This window comes from Carassius carassius, chromosome 28 (assembly GCF_963082965.1).
Source record: "Carassius carassius chromosome 28, fCarCar2.1, whole genome shotgun sequence".
Classification (NCBI taxonomy): Eukaryota; Metazoa; Chordata; class Actinopteri; order Cypriniformes; family Cyprinidae; genus Carassius; species Carassius carassius.
In genome coordinates this window covers 8,883,688-8,909,601 of record NC_081782.1, presented here as the reverse complement: position 1 = coordinate 8,909,601, position 25,914 = coordinate 8,883,688, and the positions used below count along the sequence as shown (strand labels likewise).

At 37.2% G+C, this 25,914-nt stretch overlaps 1 protein-coding gene and 1 long non-coding RNA gene across 4 annotated transcripts in view; both read right to left on the bottom strand.

Annotated features, from left to right (window-relative positions):
* The window catches only part of LOC132108398 (uncharacterized), a 143,169-nt gene that overhangs the window by 7,655 nt on the left and 109,600 nt on the right, over nucleotides 1-25,914 (bottom strand). The gene's annotated exons all lie outside the window — the stretch shown is intronic.
* Nucleotides 2,615-25,764, bottom strand: LOC132107861 (CUE domain-containing protein 1-like). 3 transcript variants are annotated; one of them, XM_059514167.1, is made up of 12 exons: nucleotides 25,496-25,764; nucleotides 14,527-14,608; nucleotides 10,901-11,510; nucleotides 9,625-9,752; nucleotides 9,102-9,228; nucleotides 7,838-8,051; nucleotides 7,466-7,534; nucleotides 6,519-6,608; nucleotides 6,327-6,420; nucleotides 5,977-6,035; nucleotides 3,629-3,698; nucleotides 2,615-3,366 (listed from the first exon to the last, which is right to left on the bottom strand). In XM_059514167.1, coding segments are annotated over exons 3-12 (1,140 nt in total). In that variant the 5' UTR covers nucleotides 11,189-11,510; nucleotides 14,527-14,608; nucleotides 25,496-25,764; the 3' UTR covers nucleotides 2,615-3,365. The 3 variants fall into 3 exon arrangements, with proteins under 3 accessions (XP_059370150.1, XP_059370149.1, XP_059370148.1); XM_059514166.1 differs by lacking the exon at nucleotides 14,527-14,608 and having other exon boundaries at nucleotides 25,413-25,764; XM_059514165.1 differs by lacking the exon at nucleotides 14,527-14,608.

Genomic DNA, 25,914 nt, shown 5'->3' with positions numbered 1-25,914 from the left:
GTGGTCGTATAAGATGACACAAACTTACATTTGTGCAATCCTTAAGTGACTTACTGCTTTTATAAAATAGTATGTTAACATATTTTTTCTTCTGCTTGTAGATGCTATGATTTCATTTATATGACATACATGTGCCAGAACATTCTGTTGGCAGTTCTGATAAAACAGATAATGTGATGAATGCAGTCTGTCTGCTCATCGTGTTTATCTTTAAATGTGGTTTCAGCCATTTGTTTTTTCCCCCTAAAAAGGTAGAAAGCAAAATTATGATCGAAAAATAATTTTGAAATAATGTTTCTTTGTCAAGGGAAATGCTTGTTTATTTATTGCCAGATCATTACGTGTTAAGGAGGAAAACTTTTTAGGGTTAACTTTTTAGTGTGTCATATAGATTAAGTGTGTTAGATTCAATGGTTTTTATCTTTGATTTTTGCAACGGCGGCTCACTTGATGCCTGATAGTGAAATGTTTTTATTTTGCTTTTGGCTGATAAGCGATGCGAGTTGTAGCTTTGTACCCAGTTTCCTAGTAATTCCAGTTCACAGACAGTTGGTGAAGGGAAGTTCATTCAACGGTGTAATAAAAAAAGACAAATCGTTTAATATACAAATTTAAATGTATGTAAACCCAAAAAAAATGCATCGATTAGGAAAAACACATCCATTATAAAGACTTGTGCTGCCATCTAGTGGTTACATTTAGAACAGTGGTTTTCTAACTTTTCATAGCCAAGAAACCACAAACATGAGCCCCTTAAGAATCATAAAAAATATAATATATATCATTGTTTTAATATATTTTAAAATGAAGTTTATTACTGTGATAGCAAGACTAAATTTCCAGCAGCAACGATCCTTTAGAAAATATTCTAATATGTAGATCTTGTCCTCCGTTATTATATCGATTGGTACATATAAGCTATCTGTAATGAATTTCTGTTGACTTTATTGGGGGTGAAAACATGGTCAGACAGAGTACAACAATTGTATTATTTATTCCAATAACTAATAAACATCTGAATTGTAAGAAAAGTCCAGAACTTGAAATAGTCTTAAGTGAATGGTGTGATGTGGAACAATCACAGACTTTGGACAAGTAGACAAAGAGTCAACTTAATTTGTGTGAGAGTCATATTTTTCAGAAGAAACTACGGGGACAGAAATAATGGGTAAAACAAATATTTCATATAAAAAAATTGCCAATTTGCATGTACGGTTGCTTTCTTCTAATACAGTAGAACAGTATATACCACTAATTGTAAAGAGCCACTTAAAGTCATGTGGCTCACACACAAAACTTTCTGAACACAACTCCCAGTGAATTCGGCTCTTTCGGTCCCATACAAAAACAGAAAGTGGAAAAAGGGATCTTGAAGAGATTTCAGGTAAACACACAAGGACATGTGATCAAGAAAAGGAACTTGGCTACAAACTGAAGCAGATCAGCCACACAGTCCTTGAATTCTTCATATCAACCTTATGACCAGTAAACAGGGGGTGCTAACTTGCCTATTAAAGCCTTTGCGCTAACAATTTTTCAGTTTGAGTTGTGCTTTTAGCAGAAAGTGAAATGAGAGCAAGTTCCCTGAGAGGATAACATATTTTAACAAGCAGGATTGAAGGGAAAACCTCACAGTCTTGCGTGTCCGTGAATCACAGATGACAACGCTGTATGCGTTATTTCTCTCAACAAGGTTTGCCTCTTACAAAACCTTTGTTCTTTCAATTCACATCATTTTCAAATGAGATTACAGACTTTTTTTTTGTGCCATTCATGAAAATTTGGAAAAAAGTAATCATGCAAATATGCACGGCCTTAGCACATATTTCATAATGGTGATTACAGTTCACAGAACATGATTTTATGTGGTATACATGTCATTCATGATGCCTAACAATACTTACATAATTTGTAATAATGGCAAAAATCAATCACATATTGAGGTGACATGAACATGACCTCATATATATACATATATATATATATATATATATATATATATATATATATAACAAATCCCCTTAAAACAAGCAAGCTCTTATAGCCACATTGGTACATTTCAGAAGCACAAAGTGTATCAGTAACATCTGAATCCTGCATATAATACTGAGACGAGATGGTTTCAAACTGACAGATTTAACTGTTGGACTATCTGATGTACATAAAACAAACATCACTGTCACACAGTGTTTTCCAACGGGCCACTTTACACTGAATCAATACTAGGATGCACAACACTAAAAGGAACATAATGGCACATTCTTATTGGTTGATCGCAATTAGACCTCCAACCAGTCACTGGAAGCACAGCGTTAGGGTAAATCATTCAGTTTGATTTGCAAGAAAAAAAGAAAGCAAAGCACACAGCAGCGTTTTGGTTGGTTCAATGACAGCATCATTCAAACTGTTCTATGCTCATTCTGAAAAAACAAACAAACAAACAAACACGTTTAGATGACAACTATGCTGGCTCAATCAATCACTTTTACGGTTGAAAAAAGTATTTAAATATTTTATAAAACAGATATGGCAGTGCAAACATGAGAAGGCAAACTCTTCAGTGGGTCAAAAGATAGCCTTTCTTTTTTGTGTAAAAAAAGACAAAAGCCTGAAATCAAATTTTGGAAATCGAAGATGTATTACATAGAAGATGTGCATTGCCTCAGTCTTAAAGAGGGACATCTCATCTGAATTTAACTATGAAGAAGTTGTATGGAAATGGACTATTCAGCACCCTAAAATCACAACAGACTAAATTTTTTTTATTATGCAATGATAAAGAAAGGTTTATGAGTAAATAATGGACGTGATGATCTGGGTACATTCTTTGAGGAAATGCCGTTGATGAATAATGTGCAGATTAGACTCCGAAAGTCTATTAAAAATAAAAGTGTTCTATACTAATATGCTGAAATGACTGACCGTTAACTGTGGACAGTAATAAACAAATCAAATATCTGTGTATTTAAATTCCTCAGGTTAATTATATAGATACAAAAACAAAAAAACAAACAAACAAAAAAAACCCAAAAGGGAATTTTGTTTCAGATGGTTTAGGATAAAAAAAGAAAAATACATAGTTGAAGATCAGTACTATAGCTGTTGAGTATTACATATGAAACCAAATATTAACAAACAGTTACAGTACAATAATTATAATAGTAATCAAATGTAGGTAACAATGATCTTAGGCTCGCAAAAGGCTGCTACAAAATGATCACGCAGTCCAGCCTCGACTGGTCCTCTGGAGTCTGCAATTGCCTGCCACTGAGCTAAGCACTGGAGCCACTGAGATAAGGAGCTATCAGCCATGGGTCATTCTGAGGTCACCATGGAAACCCTAATTTCCCAAGAGCACAGAGGGATCTGGTAAGAAATTAGCAAGAGGTCTGTTACTAGATATCATGTCAGTTATACTTTTTACGGAATGTGATGACACCACTATATTGGCATTGTTATATAACACATACATACATACACACACACACATACACGCATATATATACACACACACGAACATAACTTATATTTGTTTACAAGTTAAATTAAAAGCCCCTCTAATGGGTTTAGAAAATACAAAAGGATACAACAGGAAAGTGGTTTATCTCACTGATAGTGAGACCCTCACCATGATAGTGGTTCCTTATGTGGCTCCTCCTCTTCCTGTGCAGCCAATCGTCTAAGCTGACTTTCTTCATCTAGAAAGACACACGACATTCAAAATTAAAAAGGTATTTACTCCAAAGTAGTGCTGCACAGTTAACTGAATTCATAATATGGCCTCATTTCAATTATTAAAGGCTGCTAAATAAATATTATAATAAATAAATAAATAAATAACATACATAAATATACAGTCATGGCCAAAAGTTTTGAGAATTACATAAATATTAGTTTTCAAAAAGTTTGCTGCTAAACTGCTTTTAGATCTTTGTTTCAGTTGTTTCTGTGATGTACTTCATACGTTTCAAAGGCTTTTATCGACAATTACATGACATTTATGCAAAGAGTCAGTATTTGCAGTGTTGGCCCTTCTTTTTCAGGACCTCTGCAATTCGACTGGGGATGCTCTCAATCAACTTCTGGGCCAAATCCTGACTGATAGCAACCCATTCTTTCATAATCACTTCTTGGAGTTTGTCAGAATTAGTGGGTTTTTGTTTGTCCACCCGCCTCTTGAGGATTGACCACAAGTTCTCAATGGGATTAAGATCTGGGGAGTTTCCAGGCCATGGACCCAAAATTTCAACATTCTGGTCCCCGAGCCACTTAGTTATCACTTTTGCCTTATGGCACGGTGCTCAATCGTGCTGGAAAATGCATTGTTCTTCACCAAACTGTTGTTGGATTGTTGGAAGAAGTTGCTGTTGGAGGGTGTTTTGGTACCATTCTTTATTCATGGCTGTGTTTTTGAGCAGAATTGTGAGTGAGCCCACTCCCTTGGATGAGAAGCAACCCCACACATGAATGGTGTCAGGATGCTTTACTGTTGGCATGACACAGGACTGATGGTAGCGCTCACCTTTTCTTCTCCGGACAAGCCTTTTTCCAGATGCCCCAAACAATCAGAAAGGGGCTTCATCGGAGAATATGGCTTTGCCCCAGTCCTCAGCAGTCCATTCACTATACTTTCTGCAGAAGATCAATCTGTCCCTGATGTTTTTTTGGAGAGAAGTGGCTTCTTTGCTGCCCTTCTTGACACCAGGCCATCTTCCAAAAGTCTTGGCCTCACTGTGCGTGCAGATGCGCTCACACCTGCCTGCTGCCATTCCTGAGCAAGCTCTGCACTGGTGGCACTCCGATCCCGCAGCTGAATCCTCTTTAGGAGACCATCCTGGCGCTTGCTGGACTTTCTTGGATGCCCTGAAGCCTTCTTTACAAGAATTTAACCTCTTTCCTTGAAGTTCTTGATGATCCTATAAATTGTTGATTTAAGTGCAATCTTAGTAGCCACAATATCCTTGCCTGTGAAGCCATTTTTATGCAACGCAATGATGGCTGCACGCGTTTCTTTGCAGGTCACCATGGTGAACAATGATTTCAAGCATCACCCTCCTTTTAACATGTCAAGACTGCCATTCTAACCCAATCAGCCTGACATAATGATCTCCAGCCTTGTGCTCGTCAACATTCTCACCTGAGTTAACAAGACGATTACTGAAATGATCTCAGCAGGTCCTTTAATGACAGCAATGAAATGCAGTGGAAAGGTTTTTTTGGGATTAAGTTAATTTTCATGGCAAAGAAGGACTATGCAATTCATCTGATCACTCTTCATAACATTCTGGAGTATATGCAAATTGCTATTATAAAAACTTAAGCAGCAACTTTTCCAATTTCCAATATTTATCTAATTCTCAAAACTTTTGGCCACGACTGTATACCTAGTGTCAGTGTTCTAGAAAAACAGTTTGAGGAATATAATAGAAAAGAACAACATTTATCTGAAATAGATTTTTTTTTTGCAACAATGTAAAGTTATTTAATGTCCCTTTTGATTCATTGAAACATATTTGATTAATAAAAGTTATATTGCTGACACTTTGAACGGATGTTTGTATATATTTACATTTAAACATTTAGCAGATGTTCCGAAGCAATTTACAAATGAGGACAATAGAAGCAATAATAATAATAAAAAAAAACAATATGTAAGTGCTGTGACAAGCCCCGTTAGTCTAAAGCAGTACTCTTAGCAAGGTTTATTTATTTATTGTTTAATAAAAAGTAATACTAAAGCAACTACATAGAATAGAAAAAGAATACTAATAACTAAATGTTAGAGGGTCAATTTATATATATTACAATAATAATAGTATAAAATAAAATATTAATTGATTACGTTCATAGAGTTTATCGCTGAAAATATGAACATTTCAGCATTCTGAGCAATGAACTCTACCCAAGCAAATATGCTTTCAATTACCCAGAGATGTAAAGAAATAATGGCTTGGAAAATTGGAAAGAAAGTCATACCACATGGGTTTCCTTCCACATCATCTAGGAGGTTGGCAGTGGAGTTGGCTGTGCCCAATCTGAGAAAGGGCAGTCAAAGTAAACAATCGACACTGAACTGAATCAAAGTTACTGTGCCAAGCATCATAAATAACATTTGCAAGGTTTTCACAGCCTTCTGAACACAAAAAAGGGGAGCCACTGAGTTTAACAGTAAAAACACAGCATCGTAACTAAACCTATATCTCTAAATATTTCCTCATCCGTATCTTAATTTTTATTTCATACTTGCCCTAAAAATATTCTGATTACTTGTTACTCATATTGGACTGAATTAGGCTAATGTTTATCCGACACATTTTGAAAGATACGAATGATGCCGTAGCAGCGTTCTTCTTTTAGACTTCCTCCGCTTCGTCTTCTCTGAGAACCCTCGGGCAATTTCAAACAGCTTCTTCCTGGTTGCTGCAGATGAGAACGCAACAGACATGTTAATGCCCTGTAAAATCCTGAATACGCAAATATCTTCCAGTGGACTGGGGTGTTTTAGGCAAGATCCTTACACTTCCCCATGTGCTTAAGCTTGTCTCTAAACAGAGCGTCATCTGAGACTGCTGTGCAGGTCTCTACAGATCCCGAAGCATAATGGTCACCTGTGTTTCAGGGAAAAAAGTAAAGCATCTTGATGACTACAGTACGAAGGTTGCAAAATGGTTGTGTGTTAATTTTATATTTTAAACAGGTTTATCAAAACTTTCTACTATTAGAATGCCTAATGCATCACAAGCCTCTGAATTATCAACGTGATCCAAACTGATGAAAAACCGGTTGCACACAATGTACAACATGCCTGATTGATATTACAATTTTTTCTCAAGGTAAAAGGCCCGGAAGTGTCTTTTTTTACTGTAATATAAATGTATGAATAACTTTTATATGGTTAGCATTTTAAATTAACACTTACTTAGGTTTGATTATCCACTGATCCGTTTTAAAAAGATTTGATACAACAGGGTTTTGTCAAACACCACTGTATTGCATTGCATTATATTTTTTCCACCCCACAATTAAAACTAGTTTTGACTATAATAGCAAGCATTTAACTATCACCTTACTACAATATTAGAAAAAATAAAGTGATGACTGATATTTATTTGCAATTTATGCAAGTTGTCTGCTATAATGTTATTAAGATTTCACTGATTTACATTACAAGCTATCAGAATTTTCGGGCTATCAGAATTGGCAAGTTTTATATTTTTGCTCAGAAAACTGATGTTTTATTCCCCTTCAGTATGAGCTCTATATTCTCCCATCTCATACTATATAAGCCTGATGTAACAAATATTATACTTAACAAAAAACATTATTTGTCAGGCTTTAAAGGGTTAAAAAGTGAAGATTGGGAGTTTTGAAAGAGAAAATTATGCATATGCACAGAGACAGTGTGTGACATACATGCTCACATACACAAACATAAACTGCCACTGTTCAGGTGGATGATATCTACCTGTGGAGTTCTCCATGCTAGCTGATGAATGACTGGATTTGGATTTCTTTGACTCGTATTTCAATCGATCTACAACATAGAAGGCAGTCGTTATGTAACGAAAACTAGGCCTTGACATTCAATGAGGATATGAGTTCGTCCAACGAGAATCATTCAAGTAACATAAAATCTCACTGTGAGAAACAGACACTGTTAATGGCCTTGGAGAGAAACCGAAACAGTCAGCAGCAACGTTCAAAGCCGGGTTGAGTAAATTATCATAAGAATTGACTCTTCAGGATTTGTGTAGGTGGAACTGTGAAAAGTGGGGAAGCGGAGTATGCCAGAAACTGCTCATTGTCCCGTTTAATGTGTGGGCGAGTGTCTTCCTACCTCTTTCCAGTGCAATGAGGAACTCTCGGTTCCTTTGCAGCTCCTTCATGAACTCTTCATTCTGCAGGAAAAGTGCAATACGCTCATCCTCTAAATATTGCTTCAGTTTGCGTTCCTGCTCTGAAGTACCGCCTGTTCCTGTGACGGACGCCACAGTGGGGACCTTCTGGGGTACTGAGGAGGAGGGGGGCTTGGAGATGCTACTCTGAGAGCCCTGCAGAATATTGAAAGGTAGAGGGATATACAATAAAAATGAGACATTCTCATGAAGAACCCGAAAGCTAGTTTTTAAAGTAAACATGGTCAGCATCTCAAATATGAACATTAAATCATAAAAATGAGGTTAATTTTATTTATTTTATCACTGGTCTATATTATCCTATACTATAATAATTTAATATATTTTCCCATTATGGTAATGTAGAAGAGAACTGTTCACACTATGTTAATGGGATGGAAAATATGCTTAAAACAGGCTTTGTTTTTTTATATTTCCATTTAAATTTTAGTTCCATTTAAAATCTATACATGTTGAGAGAAGATTGGTTCTACTGAAAAACACTGAAGTGAGAACCTTATTAACATGATAAATCTCTTGTTGCCTCAAAATACCGATATAATGTCTTATGTATGAATGATCATCATATGCAGGATAGCTGTGTATAGAACAAAGACGCCATTATATTTTATTTAGCCAAGTTTAAAAAAAGCTTAGTTTAAGAGCTTCAAGACAACCGTACACTGGCCTGCATTGCATTAGCATGTTTTAATGATCAAACTCCTGGAACTCAGTGAACTATTAATGGATCTTTAATATCATTGATAAAGAAAAAAAGAGCTGGAGCAAGATCAAGGCCAAAATAAAAGCATGTACTAGTTTTTGACATCACGTCCAGTGGTCACATGGTCTCAGAGTTTGAGATAGATAACTGAAAATACAGACCCTTTTTAACCCTTAAGTGTAAAGGTGGTAAAGGCAATGTGACACTCTAGATAAGTCTATGATATACACCACTTAAAGTCTGAGATCAGTAAGATTTCTTAAAAACATTTTTGAAAAAAGTCTCTGATGCTCACCAAGGCTTAATTTCTTTGATAGAAATATAGTTAAAACAGTAAAAATGTTGAAAATCCTTGCTGATTAAAAGTATAAATTTGTAAATAGTCTCAAAAAATTACTTAATATTTAAAACAAAAATAAATAAATGAAAAAGCATAATCTTACTTATTTGAACTCTTATTGAATCAAATGATAAATGCTGACCTGTATACTGTCCAACTGTTGGGGCAGGATTCGCAGGAAGTCGTCAGGCAGATTGCCAAGTAATGGTGGGTTCCAGTTTTTGTAACCTTGCACTTGTCTGTGTCCAAGGGGAGGTTGGGCCTCAAATCTGAAAGATAACAGAGGGCAGTGTCACTGACACTCATTTCAAAACAGATCAGATTTCAGATGACACATAATTCAATTACAGATGTGTCTAACCTTTTTAATGTTTGTGAATTCATGGGTATTACGATCCGTGGATAAATGGAATTACATGCATATGGTTTATGAAACCACACACACAAGGATCAACAAGAACTGCAGTTTGGTTAATGAACACCAGGGGGCATCATTTAGAGAACTGTTAACTTAAATGAACAAGGAGGCCAAGATCCATGATGACCCCATTACATGTTTCCAAGACTGATGTTTCAGTAATTTGTTTAAAACAGCTCTCAAACTCATTTCTTTGTAGAAATTGGAAAGAATGATCAGTAGAGAACATCAAAGCGCTATTTATCACCTGGGTGGAGGAACTGGAGGAGCATCTGGGTATTTCCTGTCATATATGTGCATGGCATATGTTGGTGGTGAGTAGACAGGGGGCGGCTCTTCATCTGAGCTGTCTGGCTCGAGGGTCCGCTCAAGAATCTGATATAAGAGAACAAAATGCAATTAGCAGCAACTTGAAACTTTTATCACGAAAATAAATACCAAATTACACTGCACAGATCCATTCATTTATTTAGTAGTGGCCAGGTACTAAAACCATTAATGCAGAAGGATGTCAAAAATATTGGTTTCGTGGGAAGTTTATTACATAATACTCGACTAATCTTTGCTTGAAAGCTACGAGACATTGCTTTAATATAATTTGATCATAATTCAATTAAATCTGATTAAATTACTGCTATAAGGATTAGCTTGTGAAATTCTGGTATCATAACAAATCTAAATTATAATTATGGATCTCCTGTATCCATAACTGTATTTGAATTAAATTAAATATTAAATTAAACACAATTCTGTTCAAATTAAATCACTGCCATTAAATGTAGGCTATATATTAGACTGGTTATTTTTATTGTACCTTAGATCAATATTTTGCAGTGATTTTTATACCAACAGCATATGCAGTCTAGTACATACTGTTTCAACACATCCCCATCTAAACATAAGATTATAAATAATGCAAGAGGTAAAAAATATACCAGTGGGGAATGTCCTTAAAAACATATAAACAAAATGCACTGCAGTTTATGCTTCACTTAGGATCGCATCGAAGTCTAATGGCAGAGCATCTCCACTGGGCCATGAAGCAGACGGTTACAGAGACACAGACAGATAAGACTGTAATGTGTCTCAGATCCATCTCGGGGCCCAATACTGACACACTCTCTTATCGGAGCAGTCAGGTGTAGGAGGACTTTGGGTAAGAAACCTATTGATTATCACACCCCAAAAAGTGCAATAAAACCTAGTCCCAATTTCAGTCGGTTTCTGATGCAAAAACTATTGTATGACTTCAGGAGACTTATAAAATAAACAGTAATATAGAGCTTAAGCCGTATAGACCACTTTTCTTATACATACATATATATACATATACATATATATACACATATACATATACATATATACATACATATACATATATATATATATATACATACATATATATATACACACACATATACATATATATATATACACACATACATATATATGTCATCTTCCACTGAAGAAATGTGATAATATAGGCAATATGGGTTACAATAGATGCTTTTAAAGACACTGACCTCTGGTGGGATGCTGTCATCTGAATCCGAACTATCATCTGAGTCTTGTCCGTCAATGCTCATCTGCAGGAGTTGGTCGATGGTGGCATCCACAGCCCCATTGTTGGAGCGCAGTACGCACTCAATCACCTCATAGTCCATGCTAGGGAACATGGTTTTAAAGTCCTCCATGGCCTGGTTGAACTCCAGCCGTCGAACTTGCCGATTGGGCCTGGAGTTGTTGAGCTCACCTGTATCTGAGCCCCGAGACCCTCCATTACTGCTGCTGCGTCGGAAAAGGCTGGTCATCCTACAGGGAGACCGGATTTCTTACCTGACCAACGACGCCACGCGGTCAACGCTGGTGCCTACTTCCACCTAAAGTCTCCCAAAAAAATGTATCTCCCTCGTCTCACGTCTTTCTTTGGTTTCTGGAACTATTCAAGTTCACTTTTTCATCATTCCGGACACAATCTAGTCCACTGGAGCGAGAGAAATCGTTTCTTTCTCTTCTTCTGCTTGTTAAGCTGCATCCAATACGACAGTACAGAGTCACCAACACGAGGGAAGATGACTGTCTGGTCTTGAGCGCACTAGCTTTGTGTCCGACTGTGCGATCTCCCCATTAGCTCTGTTCAAAGTATAAAAAATACACAAACAAGCTGTTAAAAGGACAGGGTTTGAAACCATACAGTTCATTATAAAAATCTTTGACTGCCAACCATCAACCATTTAATAGTCTGAACTCATGCTTCTTATTGGCTTTAAGACTAACCAGCTTGTATTTAGTCCACACATTTCGCAGATATAATGACACAGGCAGAAATAAGCAAACGAAAGAGGAAGAAGCAAAAAACAAGTGAGGTCGAATTCTAGGTTTGGAAGTAAATACAAGGGTGAGAAATCCTGGATGAGCTGGGTGACAGAAAGTGTATCCATATAATACATATATAAAAGCATCACACTAAATTAAACATTAAGGAGACTTTTTGTGTCGGGTTTATGGGCCCAACCACAAAATTATTTTATTTTATAAAACTGCAAATGCTTTATTTTGTTTAAATGCAAAGCTGCATTTTCACCAGCCATTACTCCACTTTTATAGTCACACATAATACTTCAAAATCATTGCTGAAGAAACATTATTCTATTTATTAACAATTTTGGAAACAGTGAGACCTCTTCCTTTATGGATTTTGTCTTCCTCGGAAAGATCAAAGGATCATAATTTATTCGCAATTAAACTTTCATTTCTTAAAAAAAAAAAAAAACACACTAACCCTACATTTTTTAATTACAGTGTATACTAAAACATTCTTGCAGTTTCAACAAAACCCTCATCTCTGTTAGCCAGCAACATACTGTGACCTTATTTGCGGACTTACATATTTAACAAACATTTACAACTGCAAGGTATAAAAATACACAATAAATGTAGTATTCAATGACAATGCAGCCCTGGTCCAGTGGGTCATGTGACCGTTCCATCATCTGGCCCGAACTCTTCCAAACTGGCCCCACAGGGCACACGTTATCACACAACATCAGCTTAGCTTCAGTAACAGCACTAGCTTGGAGGAACTGCAGCGAGGAAAGTTTAGCTAAATTATCATCATTCCAGTAAGAGATAGTTTGCACAGACACATAAGCTTAAGAAAAAGTCATGCTGAGCTCACCCCAAAACAAAGTAAGTCCAGGCAGGATTAGCATTAGTTTTCATTGTGTTTATGAAACCGCAGAGTGAGACCATATAGTGGCTGAAATCAAGAAGCAACCCGCAACTACTAGAATGATCTCAACTCAATAAATTAGATGGTTAGACGGAAGAAAATGGCTGTAAGATGTCTTTGACCATAAAGAATTTTATTTAACATAATAAGCTCTCATTTCAAACAAAATTTAGCAAAAACAGTGCTTTATAACATTTTAAGATGCTGAGTATGTAAATGGCCTTTACAACATATACTGCAGCGACAATTTCTTATTTTACACACAGAGATAGATGTGTAATTAAAATAATGTATAAAATAATTGAATTTAGTAATATTGCACATAAAAAAAATGTATCATTCAAAAACTTCCAGGTTTAAATAAAATGATTTCTAAACCGTAAAATCTATTATTGACAAATAGCAAATCTTAATTTAAAATTAAAAATCATTTACCTTTTTTTTTGGCTACTTAATGCAAATCCTGACCGACCCTCAGACCTCGGTACTCTCCACATCCTAGTGCTCCAAAGTTTCCATATATCTGCTTTGGGTTATGATGCGAAACAGGAATGCTAAAAATGTGTGAGTCTGCAGAGCACGGGTGCAAGTTTGCGGTGATGTTCTCATATGCCTGCCTCCTTACTTGCCCCATTTCAACCCTCCCTTTCTCTCTCCTCTCAGTACAGGGCAGAGAAATCCCTGCTTCGGTGAAACAATGCACATAGCCGAGCCTGAGCCAAGCCCACATGGCACTGCCAGGACCCAGCACCCCTCACCAGCCTCTCGTTGGCATGGAGACATTTTGTGATGTAAACAGGATGCTTCGCCGTGAACTGATATGAAAGCGTATGCATGCCTGCAGGGATGCCGGCAAGAGAGCAGGGAGCACTGTTTAATGCTCGAGGAAAAATTCCTCTCGTGGCCAATTTCAGTGGCTTGAGGTTTGGGTTCGGAGTGAAAAGGTATTGTTTTAGTTCCCTACTGAACCAAGCGCCTATTTTGCATCTACTTAGTCATTCGGCTTAGACGCTGCGATGCCTTGACGACGCACAACAAGAAAGGTCACCGAAACAAGAGTAGTTTTCTAAGAGTATGACCTATTTGGCTGGAAGTAATGGCAACTCGGAAAAATAAACAGGAGAACTGTGATTTCTGGAAAATCCTTGGTCTAGGATAGGTTTAAGAGTTTATTATAGTGCTTTCAATATAATAAGTTTATTATAATTATTATTATTATTGAATTATTATTACAATTGAACAATTATTATTATTATTTCACAATATTACTGTTTTTACTGTATTCATGATTAAACAAGTGCAGCCTTGGAGAGCATAAGATACTTCTTTCAAAATCATAAAAAAAAACTCTTACCAGCCACAAACTTTAGAAATGTAGTCTATTTAACTATTAAAATAAATAAACTGTTTACACTGTAATTAACGATAATTGTAATTGTACGATAATTAAATAATATTAATAATTATAATAAAACATTCCCTTTTAAATTAATTTTATGGTCTATAAAATAACTCGGCCTGAAAATAGTTCCTCCTCAAAAGCAATATTATGCCTATATTTAGTGCAAAGCTGCTTGTTGTCTGGAAGAGGATTTCAGGAATTCTTTCTGAATTAATTCATCTCCCTCCTGTCTGGAGACAGGAAATAGGGAACAGGATGCTCCATTACAAAGCCTTTAGAAGTCCCAGAAACACGTTTGTAGCATGTTTAGTGCATAGACTACATTAAATAATGTAATATGAATGTCACCAACTCAGCAGAGTAAAAGATAATCTAATAAACTATCTTGTTCACAATAAATGCAGGGATGTCAACACCTGGAGTTTGAGGCATACAAGGTACAAAGAGCTGTAGTCAATTATATATAGATGAGCTTATTATCAGCTGAATTTCTGAACATCCTACTTTCCACTCACCCTTCCTGCTTGAGACTCTCACTTCCTGTTGTGAAGCTCCCGTCTGACCCATCACTAACACTCCATATCAAAGAGCTTTGAACTGAAGACGAACACAGCAGAGATGAGTTGCAGTGCATGTATGTGTGCACTCAGAGTTGGCACGGACTGCACAAAGCCAAGGCCATACATTCCAGAGCTATTTTTCACAGGACTATGATCTGTATTCTGAGAACCTTTACTAATGGATGCCAGATCTCGATTTTTACTCATCCAGAAAACCAACTCACTGTCTTCACAGCCAATGTAATTAAAAAAAAAGTCAGACAAGATGTAAACTATTCATGTTAAATGTGCTTCATACATCTGTTCTGTAACCTGCTTAGGAATTATGACTACTGGGATGTTTTACAAGCAAGGGGCCGTTTGGCTGCTAGTTCTTAGGTAATATAAAAACTAAAAAAAACAGCTAGGAAAGTACTTTGACCTCAATCCAATCTACTTCATGATTTACAGCTGAACGGAACAGTGATTAAAAAAAAGAAGAATTTCAGAATTTCACTGTTACACTACAGGTTTAAAAGTTTTTATTAATATTTGAAAACGGAAGTGTCACTTTTTTTTAATTTTTTTAAATTTTTTTAAATTAACAGCATTAAAGGGTTAGTTCACCCAGATAGCAAATTTATGTAATTAATAACTTACCCTGATGTTGTTTCAAACCCGTAAAACCTCCGTTTACCTTCGGAACACAGTTTAAGATATTTTAGATTTAGTCCGAGAGCTCTCAGTCCCTCCATTGAAGCTGTGTGTACGGTATACTGTCCATGTCCAGAAAGGTAAGAAAAACATCATCAAAGTAGTCCATGTGACATCAGAGGGTGTATTTTTGTGACAAAAATACATTTTGGTCCAAAAATAGCAAAAACGACGACTTTATTCATCATTGTCTTCTCTTCCGTGTCTGTTGTGAGAGAGAGTTCAAAACAAAGCAGCTGGATATCCGGTTCGCGAACGAATCATTCAGTTCACCAAATCGAACTGAATCGTTTTAAACGGTTCGCATCTCTAATACGCATTAATCCACAAATGACTTAAGCTGTTAACTTTTTTTAATGTGGCTGACACTCCCTCTGAGTTCAAACAAACCAATATCCCGGAGTAATGCATGCGCTCAAACATTACACTGACTGAACTGCTGTGAAGAGAGAACTGAAGATGAACACCGAACATGAGGGTAAGTTATTAATTACATAAATTTGCTATCTGGGTGAACAAACCCTTTAATTTAAAATACTAATATTTTGCAACTTTATAAATATATTTACTGTCACTTTAGATCAATTTATGCCAACCATGCTACAAAACCTTTGAATGCTATTCAGACTATATATTGTTTTTTATAGGAATGGTCATTTTTAACAAACAAGTAAACTGGTAAATTTTATGTTCAAACAAACAACAGAAATCATAGAACATATGAATAATATTGAATAAATCATTTATCTGAACCAATATAACAATACATTAAAACACAGCAATATCTTTTAGAACTAAAACATTTAAAGCATGTAAATTGCTCTAAATTTTTCTGTGATTATGCAAATTATGAAAACAGTTTATGATTTAAAGAAAAAGTTCAAACTGAATTCAAGGAAATTAGTTAAACTTCAAAAGTACACTGACATTTTTCAAACTGAAGTTTAAATTAAAGATGTCATTTATGCTGTTAAAATCTCAACATAACACTACCATGTTCCCTGAAAACAGAAAAAAGCCCCCAAAAATCTACACAATATACAATGTTACTTAATTTTGTTTCTGCAGCAATATAATATTGAATTCATCACAAAAATTCTATACAACAACCCAGTCCTAGTTAGAAACTGACAGATTAATGGAAGTGGATCTGACAAGAAAGCTAGTAGAGACGTCCGTGACAGAGAATAAGAAAACAACTGCCAACCGCAGCAGTCGTGAACTCTTGAACCAAGGATTTAGCAAACTCATCCAGGTTAGTCAATAAGTCACATGGTGCACAGAAGCTTTTCAGATCCAACACATGATGTGAATTATGGGAGAAGAAATGCATCATATCCTGCCTGCAAGCTGGCTGCAGGCCAGTGGACATCCAGATGCTGCAGTGCTTTAAAAAACTCCATTTAGAAAAGCCTGAATACCATCACCTGCTCAAAGGATGCATGGATGCGAGATGTCCACTTTTCACATTCATCTTGCTTAATGTAGAGACAACTTGATTTTAAGAGTATTTTAAAATTCGCATTTAACAAATAATTGGATTTACTAATATTACTTTGCCTTATTTCAATGCTAATTCGATGACAAAGCACTGATAATGAGTTGGGAAGTATAATCATGCATAGCTTAATACCATGTTTAAATATAACTATGGTTTCTATAAAACCTTACTGCTATTTTTATAAAATTATTTAGAAATGGCCAGTTTCAAAATAAAGATGAATTAAAAAAAATGAATTATTAATGGTTTTGTGGCAGCTGAAAATCAACTAATTAGCCAAAATGTTAGATAAAAGAGCATGAGGCAGGGGATTTGTAGAGATTTGTGAACAACGATCGTTCCAATTCAGTGCAAATCTGGAGCTTTCTGCAAATGCCGTGTGGGTCAGTAAATGCTGTAAATAAACTTCGAAGCAGGGATATACAGGTCCTTCTCAAAAAATTAGCATATTGTGATAAAGTTCATTATTTTCCATAATGTAATGATAAAAATTAAACTTTCATATATTTTAGATTCATTGCACACCAACTGAAATATTTCAGGTCTTTCATTGTTTTAATACTGATGATTTTGGCATACAGCTCATGAAAACCCAAAATTCCTATCTAAAAAAATTAGCATATCATGAAAAGGTTCTCTAAACGAGCTATTAACCTAATCATCTGAATCAACTAATTAACTCTAAACACCTGCAAAAGATTCCTGAGGCTTTTAGAAACTCCCAGCCTGGTTCATTACTCAAAACCGCAATCATGGGTAAGACTGCCGACCTGACTGCTGTCCAGAAGGCCATCATTGACACCCTCAAGCGAGAAGGTAAGACACATAAAGAAATTTCTGATCGAATAGGCTGTTCCCAGAGTGCTGTATCAAGGCACCTCAGTGGGAAGTCTGTGGGAAGGAAAAAGTTTGGCAAAAAACGCTGCACAACGAGAAGAGGTGACCGGACCCTGAGGAAGATTGTGGAGAAGGACCGATTCGAGAAGCAGCACTGGACTGTTGCTCAGTGGTCCAAAGTACTTTTTTCGGATGAAAGCAAATTTTGCATGTCATTCGGAAATCAAGGTGCCAGAGTCTGGATGAAGACTGGGGAGAAGGAAATGCCAAAATGCCTGAAGTCCAGTGTCAAGTACCCACAGTCAGTGATGGTCTGGGGTGCCATGTCAGCTGCTGGTGTTGGTCCACTGTGTTTTATCAAGGGCAGGGACAATGCAGCTAGCTATCAGGAGATTTTGGAGCACTTCATGCTTCCATCTGCTGAAAAGCTTTATGGAGATGAAGATTTCGTTTTTCAGCACGACCTGGCACCTGCTCACAGTGCCAAAACCACTGGTAAATGGTTTACTGACCATGGTATTACTGTGCTCAATTGCCCTGCCAACTCTCCTGACCTGAACCCCATAGAGAATCTGTGGGATATTGTGAAGAGAAAGTTGAGAGACGCAAGACCCAACACTCTGGATGAGCTTAAGGCCGCTATCGAAGCATCCTGGGCCTCCATAACACCTCAGCAGTGCCACAGGCTGATTGCCTACATGCCACGCCGCATCGATGCAGTCATTTTTGCAAAAGGATTCCCGACCAAGTATTGAGTGCATAACTGAACATAATTATTTGAAGGTTGACTTTTTTTGTATTAAAACACTTTTCTTTTATTGGTCGGATGAAATACGCTAATTTGCCAAAATTTGAAAAGCTGTATGCCAAAATCATCAGTATTAAAACAATAAAAGACCTGAAATATTTCAGTTGGTGTGCAATGAATCTAAAATATATGAAAGTTTAATTTTTATCATTAAATTATGGAAAATAATGAACTATCACAACATGCTAATTTTTTTGAGAAGGCCCTGTAGATGGGTAATTAATTAATCATTCAGTTTACAAAAAAAGAAATGCAAATAAAATAAATGTAAAAAAAATAAAAATAAAGAACAACAATGTCTTGTTAAAAGCATCTGCTAAATGAATATGGAGTTATTATTTGTAAACGTAATAGGGCTGTCACTTTTGTGAAAAATCTAATTCTAATGAATATCGAATATCATGCAATGTATTCGAATATATTCGAATACCTACAGCTCTCTTTTTATTTACAATGTTCCCCGGGGTGGAGAACACACGTTCGGAGCACACAGACCTGCCTGGCTACTAGCTTTTATTCGCTTGATTTGGTCAAGGGCCTATGCTACAATACGTCTAGAGTGCCCTCTACTGGATAAGATGGCAAAGAATCAAATAAAAAACAAATGGTCTAATCATAGACTGTAAAAAATGCGCAACACATGGCATTTTAAAAATCGGATATTTTATTTATAGTTCGATTACGGATATTTCAAGTCATGTTCGAATGCATATTCAAATATCGAATAAAAAGTGACAGCCCTAAAACGTAAATCTCCCAACGATTGCATCCCTTCTTACAAAGTAGAAATCACCCAAATACAAAACAGCCACATTCTTAGGCAATGATAGGTCAAGGAAACAATGAGAAATTTTGGGTGTTGACCCACATTAGTGCACCATGGCCCCGTCGCAGTGACTCCAGCCATCCTGATTGAGAGCACTAAACTTGTTTTGACAGCCGATAAAGGCCAATTAAAGCCTGCAGGTTGTGTTTTCACAGGCCTTATCCAGGGCATTATCAAGAAGCTTTTTTTTCCGGAATAGGTTTCACTTTGCATTAATAGCGTTAAATCTGACAGACCGCCAAACACCGTAAGGCTGAAGGACTTCAAAGGAGAATAAAATGCATTATTGGCACACAAGCTTTGATGTAATGATTCCTCAAGTGTGCGCTGTGATCAATATTTAACAAAGCTCTAATAACGTCAAAGCGGGAGAGTACAGTTTTAAACCACTCAGAAAATGCAGAAGATGTCCAAAGAGACCAAGACACTTTTCAGATGGGAAACTATCGGGTGAAATCAGCACAAGTTAAAAAAGATAACAAACGGTCTAGCAAATCAGGAAAAAAAATAAAGAAGTGAGAGAAACGCTCTTTCACCAAGACTGAAGAGAGGAAGGAAAAAAAACAACAACATGGGTTTGTTGACAGCAGATCTTTCCAAGCAGTGTGTGCCATGATCAAAAGAATGCTAAATCTAGATGCTCAAATACCAGGCCTTTTTGTTCCTTTAACGCCGCCCGGCTTCAAACTGGCAAACACAGATTAAAGACAACGCTTGCTCTGCTGGGTACAAAATCAATCCGACATAAACAGACAAAAATGAAGTTAACAAATAGAAAATAACAATATTAGGTCTTGTGATTATATTCCGAATCAAAAAAGGCAAATGGAGCAGTCAGAAGCAAAAATATGGCTGTTCTGCAAGCAGATGAACAGAACGGACCCACGGGGGGAGAACCTGGAAAGCCTCCACACGTTCTCAAGTGAGCCAGTCAGCTTTAACACCTTGGCAGACGGACAAGAGCAAAACTAATTGCAAAACAGACCTTAGACAGAGGCACAATCAATTACGCCGTCTGTGACGTCTGGCTGTGAATGAAGGAAGTGTGAAGTCTGCAAAGTAGAATAATTCGTGGTTGAAAGGGAGTAGCTCACTGCTATCTGTAATGGGAAGTAAGTCTATCTGAATGCATCACTGACTGGATGGATGCCACAGAGCCACTCATTGGCGAAATCTCTTGAATAGTGACACAAAACAGTTCGGGTTTGATTCATGGCTGTTTCTGCATTTGTCCTGGAAGCACAATTCAAAAAGGCTTGTATGTGGAGTAAACACCCGCAGTATTTCTGTGGGAAAGCACTGTCATTTGTGACTCCAGGTTAGATGAATAAACAGGAATCAGTCAGGCAGGCACTGAACCAAACAGTGCAACGCTTGACAATCTCCCTCCTCCTCTTTCTTCCTCCTTTCCTCTGACCTGGTTCCAAAGCCATAGTCAACATGATGGAACTGGGGTTTCTGAAACAGGAAGGTGGAAAGAAAAAGGCTGACTTGACTATGACACCCCCAGCATGTCCACTGTCCCACTGCTGGATGGTCTTCAGAGTGTCGCACCCCTAGTGCATCTGTTGAGGTTCGACGCCATAAACCCAGTAACGATAGTGATGATCCGAAAGTCCAATATTGACAATAAATGTTAAATTTAAAACAAATACAAAGAAAGTTTTTTTTTATCCTATTCATGAAAAAACGATCACTGTCATCTTTTCTTGCCCTCTTTGCAAAAAAAGCTGTGATTTTTCCATGACTGGCTTTCATAGTTAAGATAAAATCCTTTTTTGATAGACCTGATAATTATTTTAGTATAATCATATCAATTAAAAACGTAACGTTAAAAGGTGTAATAGTGTATTTTTTTACCATATAAAATTTAATAAAATTAGCAGCTAGCTATAGCAACAGATCTAGTTTCATCTCACTCCAGTCTAACTTTAAACTAAATTATTTTATAGGTAATTTACTACACATTGTCATAGGCCTATGCATACTGTGGATTAAGGCTAAATTTTACTTAATCTTGCTAAATGGGGTAAGCACAATTACTTTCTCATTTCAGATGTGTATGTTCTTCTAAGAAGTAATGATTTGTTATACACCGATTCAGACACTGACGGGCAGACCAATTGCTTTAACCGTTCATTATAATGAATCGGCTCAAAGGAGTCATTAGGTCACAAATCAGACCTTAGCGGACGTGTTGTGTGGGAATCCTGGCTGTTAGGACATCGCAAAAGATTTGTCAACACACACACCTGCTATACTCACCTGCATAAATGTATTATAGTGTCCTGCACCTACTAGTAAAAAATATATAAAAAAAAATATATCTGGTGTCTGAATAATTGCTGGTTTGATTGTGCATTAATTCTTGTTAAAACTACAAAGTAATTCGGTCAAGAACAGTGTGTGATTTTCTTTCTTTGATTTTCTTGGATTAACATTACAGCAGCTATATAGCTAAATTAGGCGCAGTCACTTTAAGAGACAATGAATCCATCCAATATAATACACATCAAATTTTTTGCTAAGCTTTTTACTTTCACTTAAGACATAACCGACAGTTTTTTTCAAACATACTTTCCAAGACGGTATGAATTTGACGGTATTTGTATTTGATGGTACAAGAGCAAAATAAGGCAAATTTAGTGTTCAAGCGTTTTGAGACGCCTCTCTCTGCATGAGCTCTGAACACCAGAACACCGCGGTGCTGAAATGGGCTCTTTCACATCCTTTTCTGTTTGTTTAAACTGCGATTTGTAGTTGTTCGTTCAGGTGCAGGAGGAAGTTCGAGGAGAACTTCACAAAGGAGAGCTCAGTTCAGTGTTGCTGTCTGTGAGACGCGGCTCTCTCTCCGTGTGCGCAACGAACACAGTGCGCGAGTAACAGCTTCTCAGTTGAGCTTTTCCGCGTCTTGTGTTTGAATGCTTTAAACTCTTTTTATTGTTTAAATCGACAAGTGGCAAGGCTTAAAAACGTGAAAATGGTAAGCTTTTGTGACCACAAGCAGCAGTGGCCTGTCAACTGTCCTGAGCGTCTTTTTAGGCTGGCCTCAGCCAGACGGTTGAGATCGCCAGGGGACCCCCTCAGCCGTGTGCCCCTATAATCGTCACCACCTTTCATCCCACTAGCGACGACCCTGGGATCAGCTGATTTTGATGTGAGGGAGCGAGCAAAGACAGACTTGAAGACGGAGAGTGCCCGCGCGGGGGGCGCTGTGCTCGTTCTCTCCGTCACCCCGTCAGTAACCTGCTTCACTCACAAAACCCAATTACAGATCAAATAATGCTTTGGCGGGACAAAAAATCGTTTTGGCGGCCGCCAAAAAAAATTCAATGTAGGAAAAACCCTGTATATATATATATATATATTAGTAAAACCATGGTTATTTTTCGTAAGGGTAATTTTACTACTGTGCCAAAATAAAAGCTCGCTGGTTGCAATATGGCTTACTAACTTTTTAAACGTGCATACATGACTCTCAAAATGCATGTTCTCTTCGCTTAATTAGTGTAACATTTGAATAAAACTGTTAAAATATATCAGACACTGCTTACCTCCTTTTGCCATCAATCAACCATTGTATACCACTTCCTCTGAACGGTGTGCGTGTGACGTCACACGCGATACTTCACCTGAGTCCGTTTCGTCTGATGCCTAAATGTATGAGACCTGACACCTGACGTCGTTTTTCCTGGGACCTGAAGCTTTTCAGTCAGAGGCGCGATGTCGTTTTGTCCGATGACTGAAGCCTTTTAGTCTGAGGCATGATGCCTTTTCATTTAATGACTGAGGTCTGAGGATGTCCTAAAATGTACACCGTAAGCTAGCTATTATTCGCTTGATTTGGTCATGGGCCTACGCTACAATACGTCTAGAGTGCCCTTTACTGGATAAGATGGCAAAGAATAAAATAAAAAAACAAACAGTCTAATCATAGACTTTAAAAAATTCGCTACACATGGCATTTTAAAAACCGGATATTTTATTTATAGTTCGATTACGGATATTTCACGTCATGTTCGAATGCATATTCAAATATCAAATAAAAAGTGACAGCCCTATTATCCTATTAATGTATTAAATAATAATAATAATTATTATTATTTTTATCGGGCGGCCTATTATAATTCGGCTATCAAACTGCACAGCTATTTCACTTCAGCACCGCATCTCACTCACACACACACACAGACACACACACACACACACACACACACACACACACACACACACACACACACACACACACAAATGTTTGTTTTTGTGAAAAGTGGGGACATCCCATAGGCGTAATAGTTTTTATATTGTACAAACTGTATATTCTATGGCCCTACACCAAATAGTTATGCTGTGACATGAACAAAGAGTTTCTCTCTTGCTCCACCCATGTACGATAACATTGTGTATCGTCGATCTCACGGGCTGACGATATGACGATTTGAAACATGACCATATCGCCCAACACTAAAATACAACCACGCCATTTAACACATGTAACCTGAGAAATGACCTCACTAATAAGGAAGGGTAAATCTACATCCAGCTCATCACCCCTGAGGTCCTGGGGTAGATCATGAGACATCTTATAAGCTTTCAATGGGATAATGCCATACAAAATGGGAGGTGTGTAAGTTGATACAATGAGTCCATCACCCACTTCAGCAGCTTCGAGAAGGGCAAAAACGGTCAGTGGCCATATGCAAATCAAGGCTCTGTTAAGGGGTGAGGAGTGGCACCAGCAGTCCGTCAGACAGACCTTCACCACCTCCTTCATCATATATAGCATTGTGAGACTATGGCAGCCTGACACTACATCTTTGAACTCAGAAACTCAATTTGAGTCTTAAAATGTGTTACGCTAGGGTTCCTTGAGAGGTCCATATGCACAAGCTATACTTCAGAAAATAACAAGAAACAGTATGCTATATTGGTTGATTAAAAATCTAATTCCAGGCTGTGAGAAAGCAATAAAAAACAATAAATATGACTTTATCTTCTTGGAACAGTATGCCTTGTGCTACATGAAGCTGTGCAGTGATTGCGGACTGGAATGGGCCTCTGGTTTGTCAGATCTGAAATCTATGGGGAAAAGCTAAGGGCCTCAAACAAAATGGATATTTTGGTGGTTGGAACAGCATGTCAGCCTCAGCCAAGAAAGCACATGTAATCTCTTTCTTTTTAACTGAACACTATCATGGGATTTTATTAAATGGGCTAAAACCCACTCCTTAGTGTAAAGTTGTAAGGAAGCTGTCAAGAGTATAATGAGTAAAAGATTAGCAATTAAAATATCCTGTTGCACTCACTGAGATATGTCTAGTTTACACACTGAGGAGAAATATTCAAACAGGCATATGAAGCCCAAAAAATGTAATTTGAATGGGCAAGTTGTGCTCAGACCGCCTGATTTCCGTGAATCGGTTCTTTTGAACAGCTCGTTTCGACAAACTGGCTCACAAAATGATTCAGCGGTTCATTATCATGTGGCATCATTCAATATATTACTAATAATAATTATTTAATTTTATAAATAATTATAATTCCATTTGATAAATAAGGACGTTTATTGTAAATGCGTGTGTCCATGTTCTGTTTAAATTATTTATAAGATGCCTTTGAATGAATTGTATTTACAGATCTTTAATGAAAAATTTCGCTTGCATTTCAGTCTCCGAAAGAGGGGATTCTTGCGAGTCATTTCGAAATGAATAAGTCCGAAAGAATGGTGTTCGGTCCAATGACTCGGAATGATCCTGAGATGACTCAAGATCCGCTCGAACCGATTTGTTGAACGAATTGTTCAGACCAGTTTAGCGGACAGGTTCAATCGATTCACTGAAAAGATCCGACTTAAAATAACGATTCATTCACGAATCAGATATCGATGTCGAACATACCGACGAAGACCAAAAATTCCATTCCATTTTAGCTTTTAAAACACAGCCAACCAGATTAATGGCAGAAGGACAGCGTTTTCACAGCTTACATTTTAACACGACTACAGCATAATTACCCTTCTTCACATATATAAACTCATACAATTTATGTGTAAATAAGACGCGAGGCCGCACACACTCCTCAACAACAGCAACCAAACAGCCATAATCTAAACAAGGACGTATAAAACAACCATAAAACATCGACATAGCGATTTTATCAGTGTATTAACTACCTACCTGTCTTATATAGCGAACACATCGTGCAATCCGTGGAGTTCAGTGTTCAATGTTTCAGTTTTAAAATATACAAAGCTACTTACTCTAGGTGAACAGAAGGAGAACGCCACAGCGCGCGTTCCCAATCCGTCCCGCCGTCTTCCTCTTTTATTTTTAAAGAGACACTATTTGCGCATTTACTTGGGCTTTAAAAAACTATTCACGGCATGCATCATCGCTATCGAAACAGACTGGGTCCCGGTCGTTGCGTTCATACCGCAGCGCCTGAAATCCCACAGAAAGAGAACTAGCAGTGTGTTGTTGTGTACTGGGATGAATCAAAGAGATGGGAAAAATCTGTCACAGCCAGAATCTGTGTGTGAGGGAACAAAGAGCCACACAGCCGCTTAGTGGACAGAGAGCCTAAGTACACCCGCTGAGTCCAAATCAAAGACGTCCAGGTGACTGGGAAATGTTTGAGAAAATGAATAGGAATATAAATTTTTAATTCTAAAAAATGTAG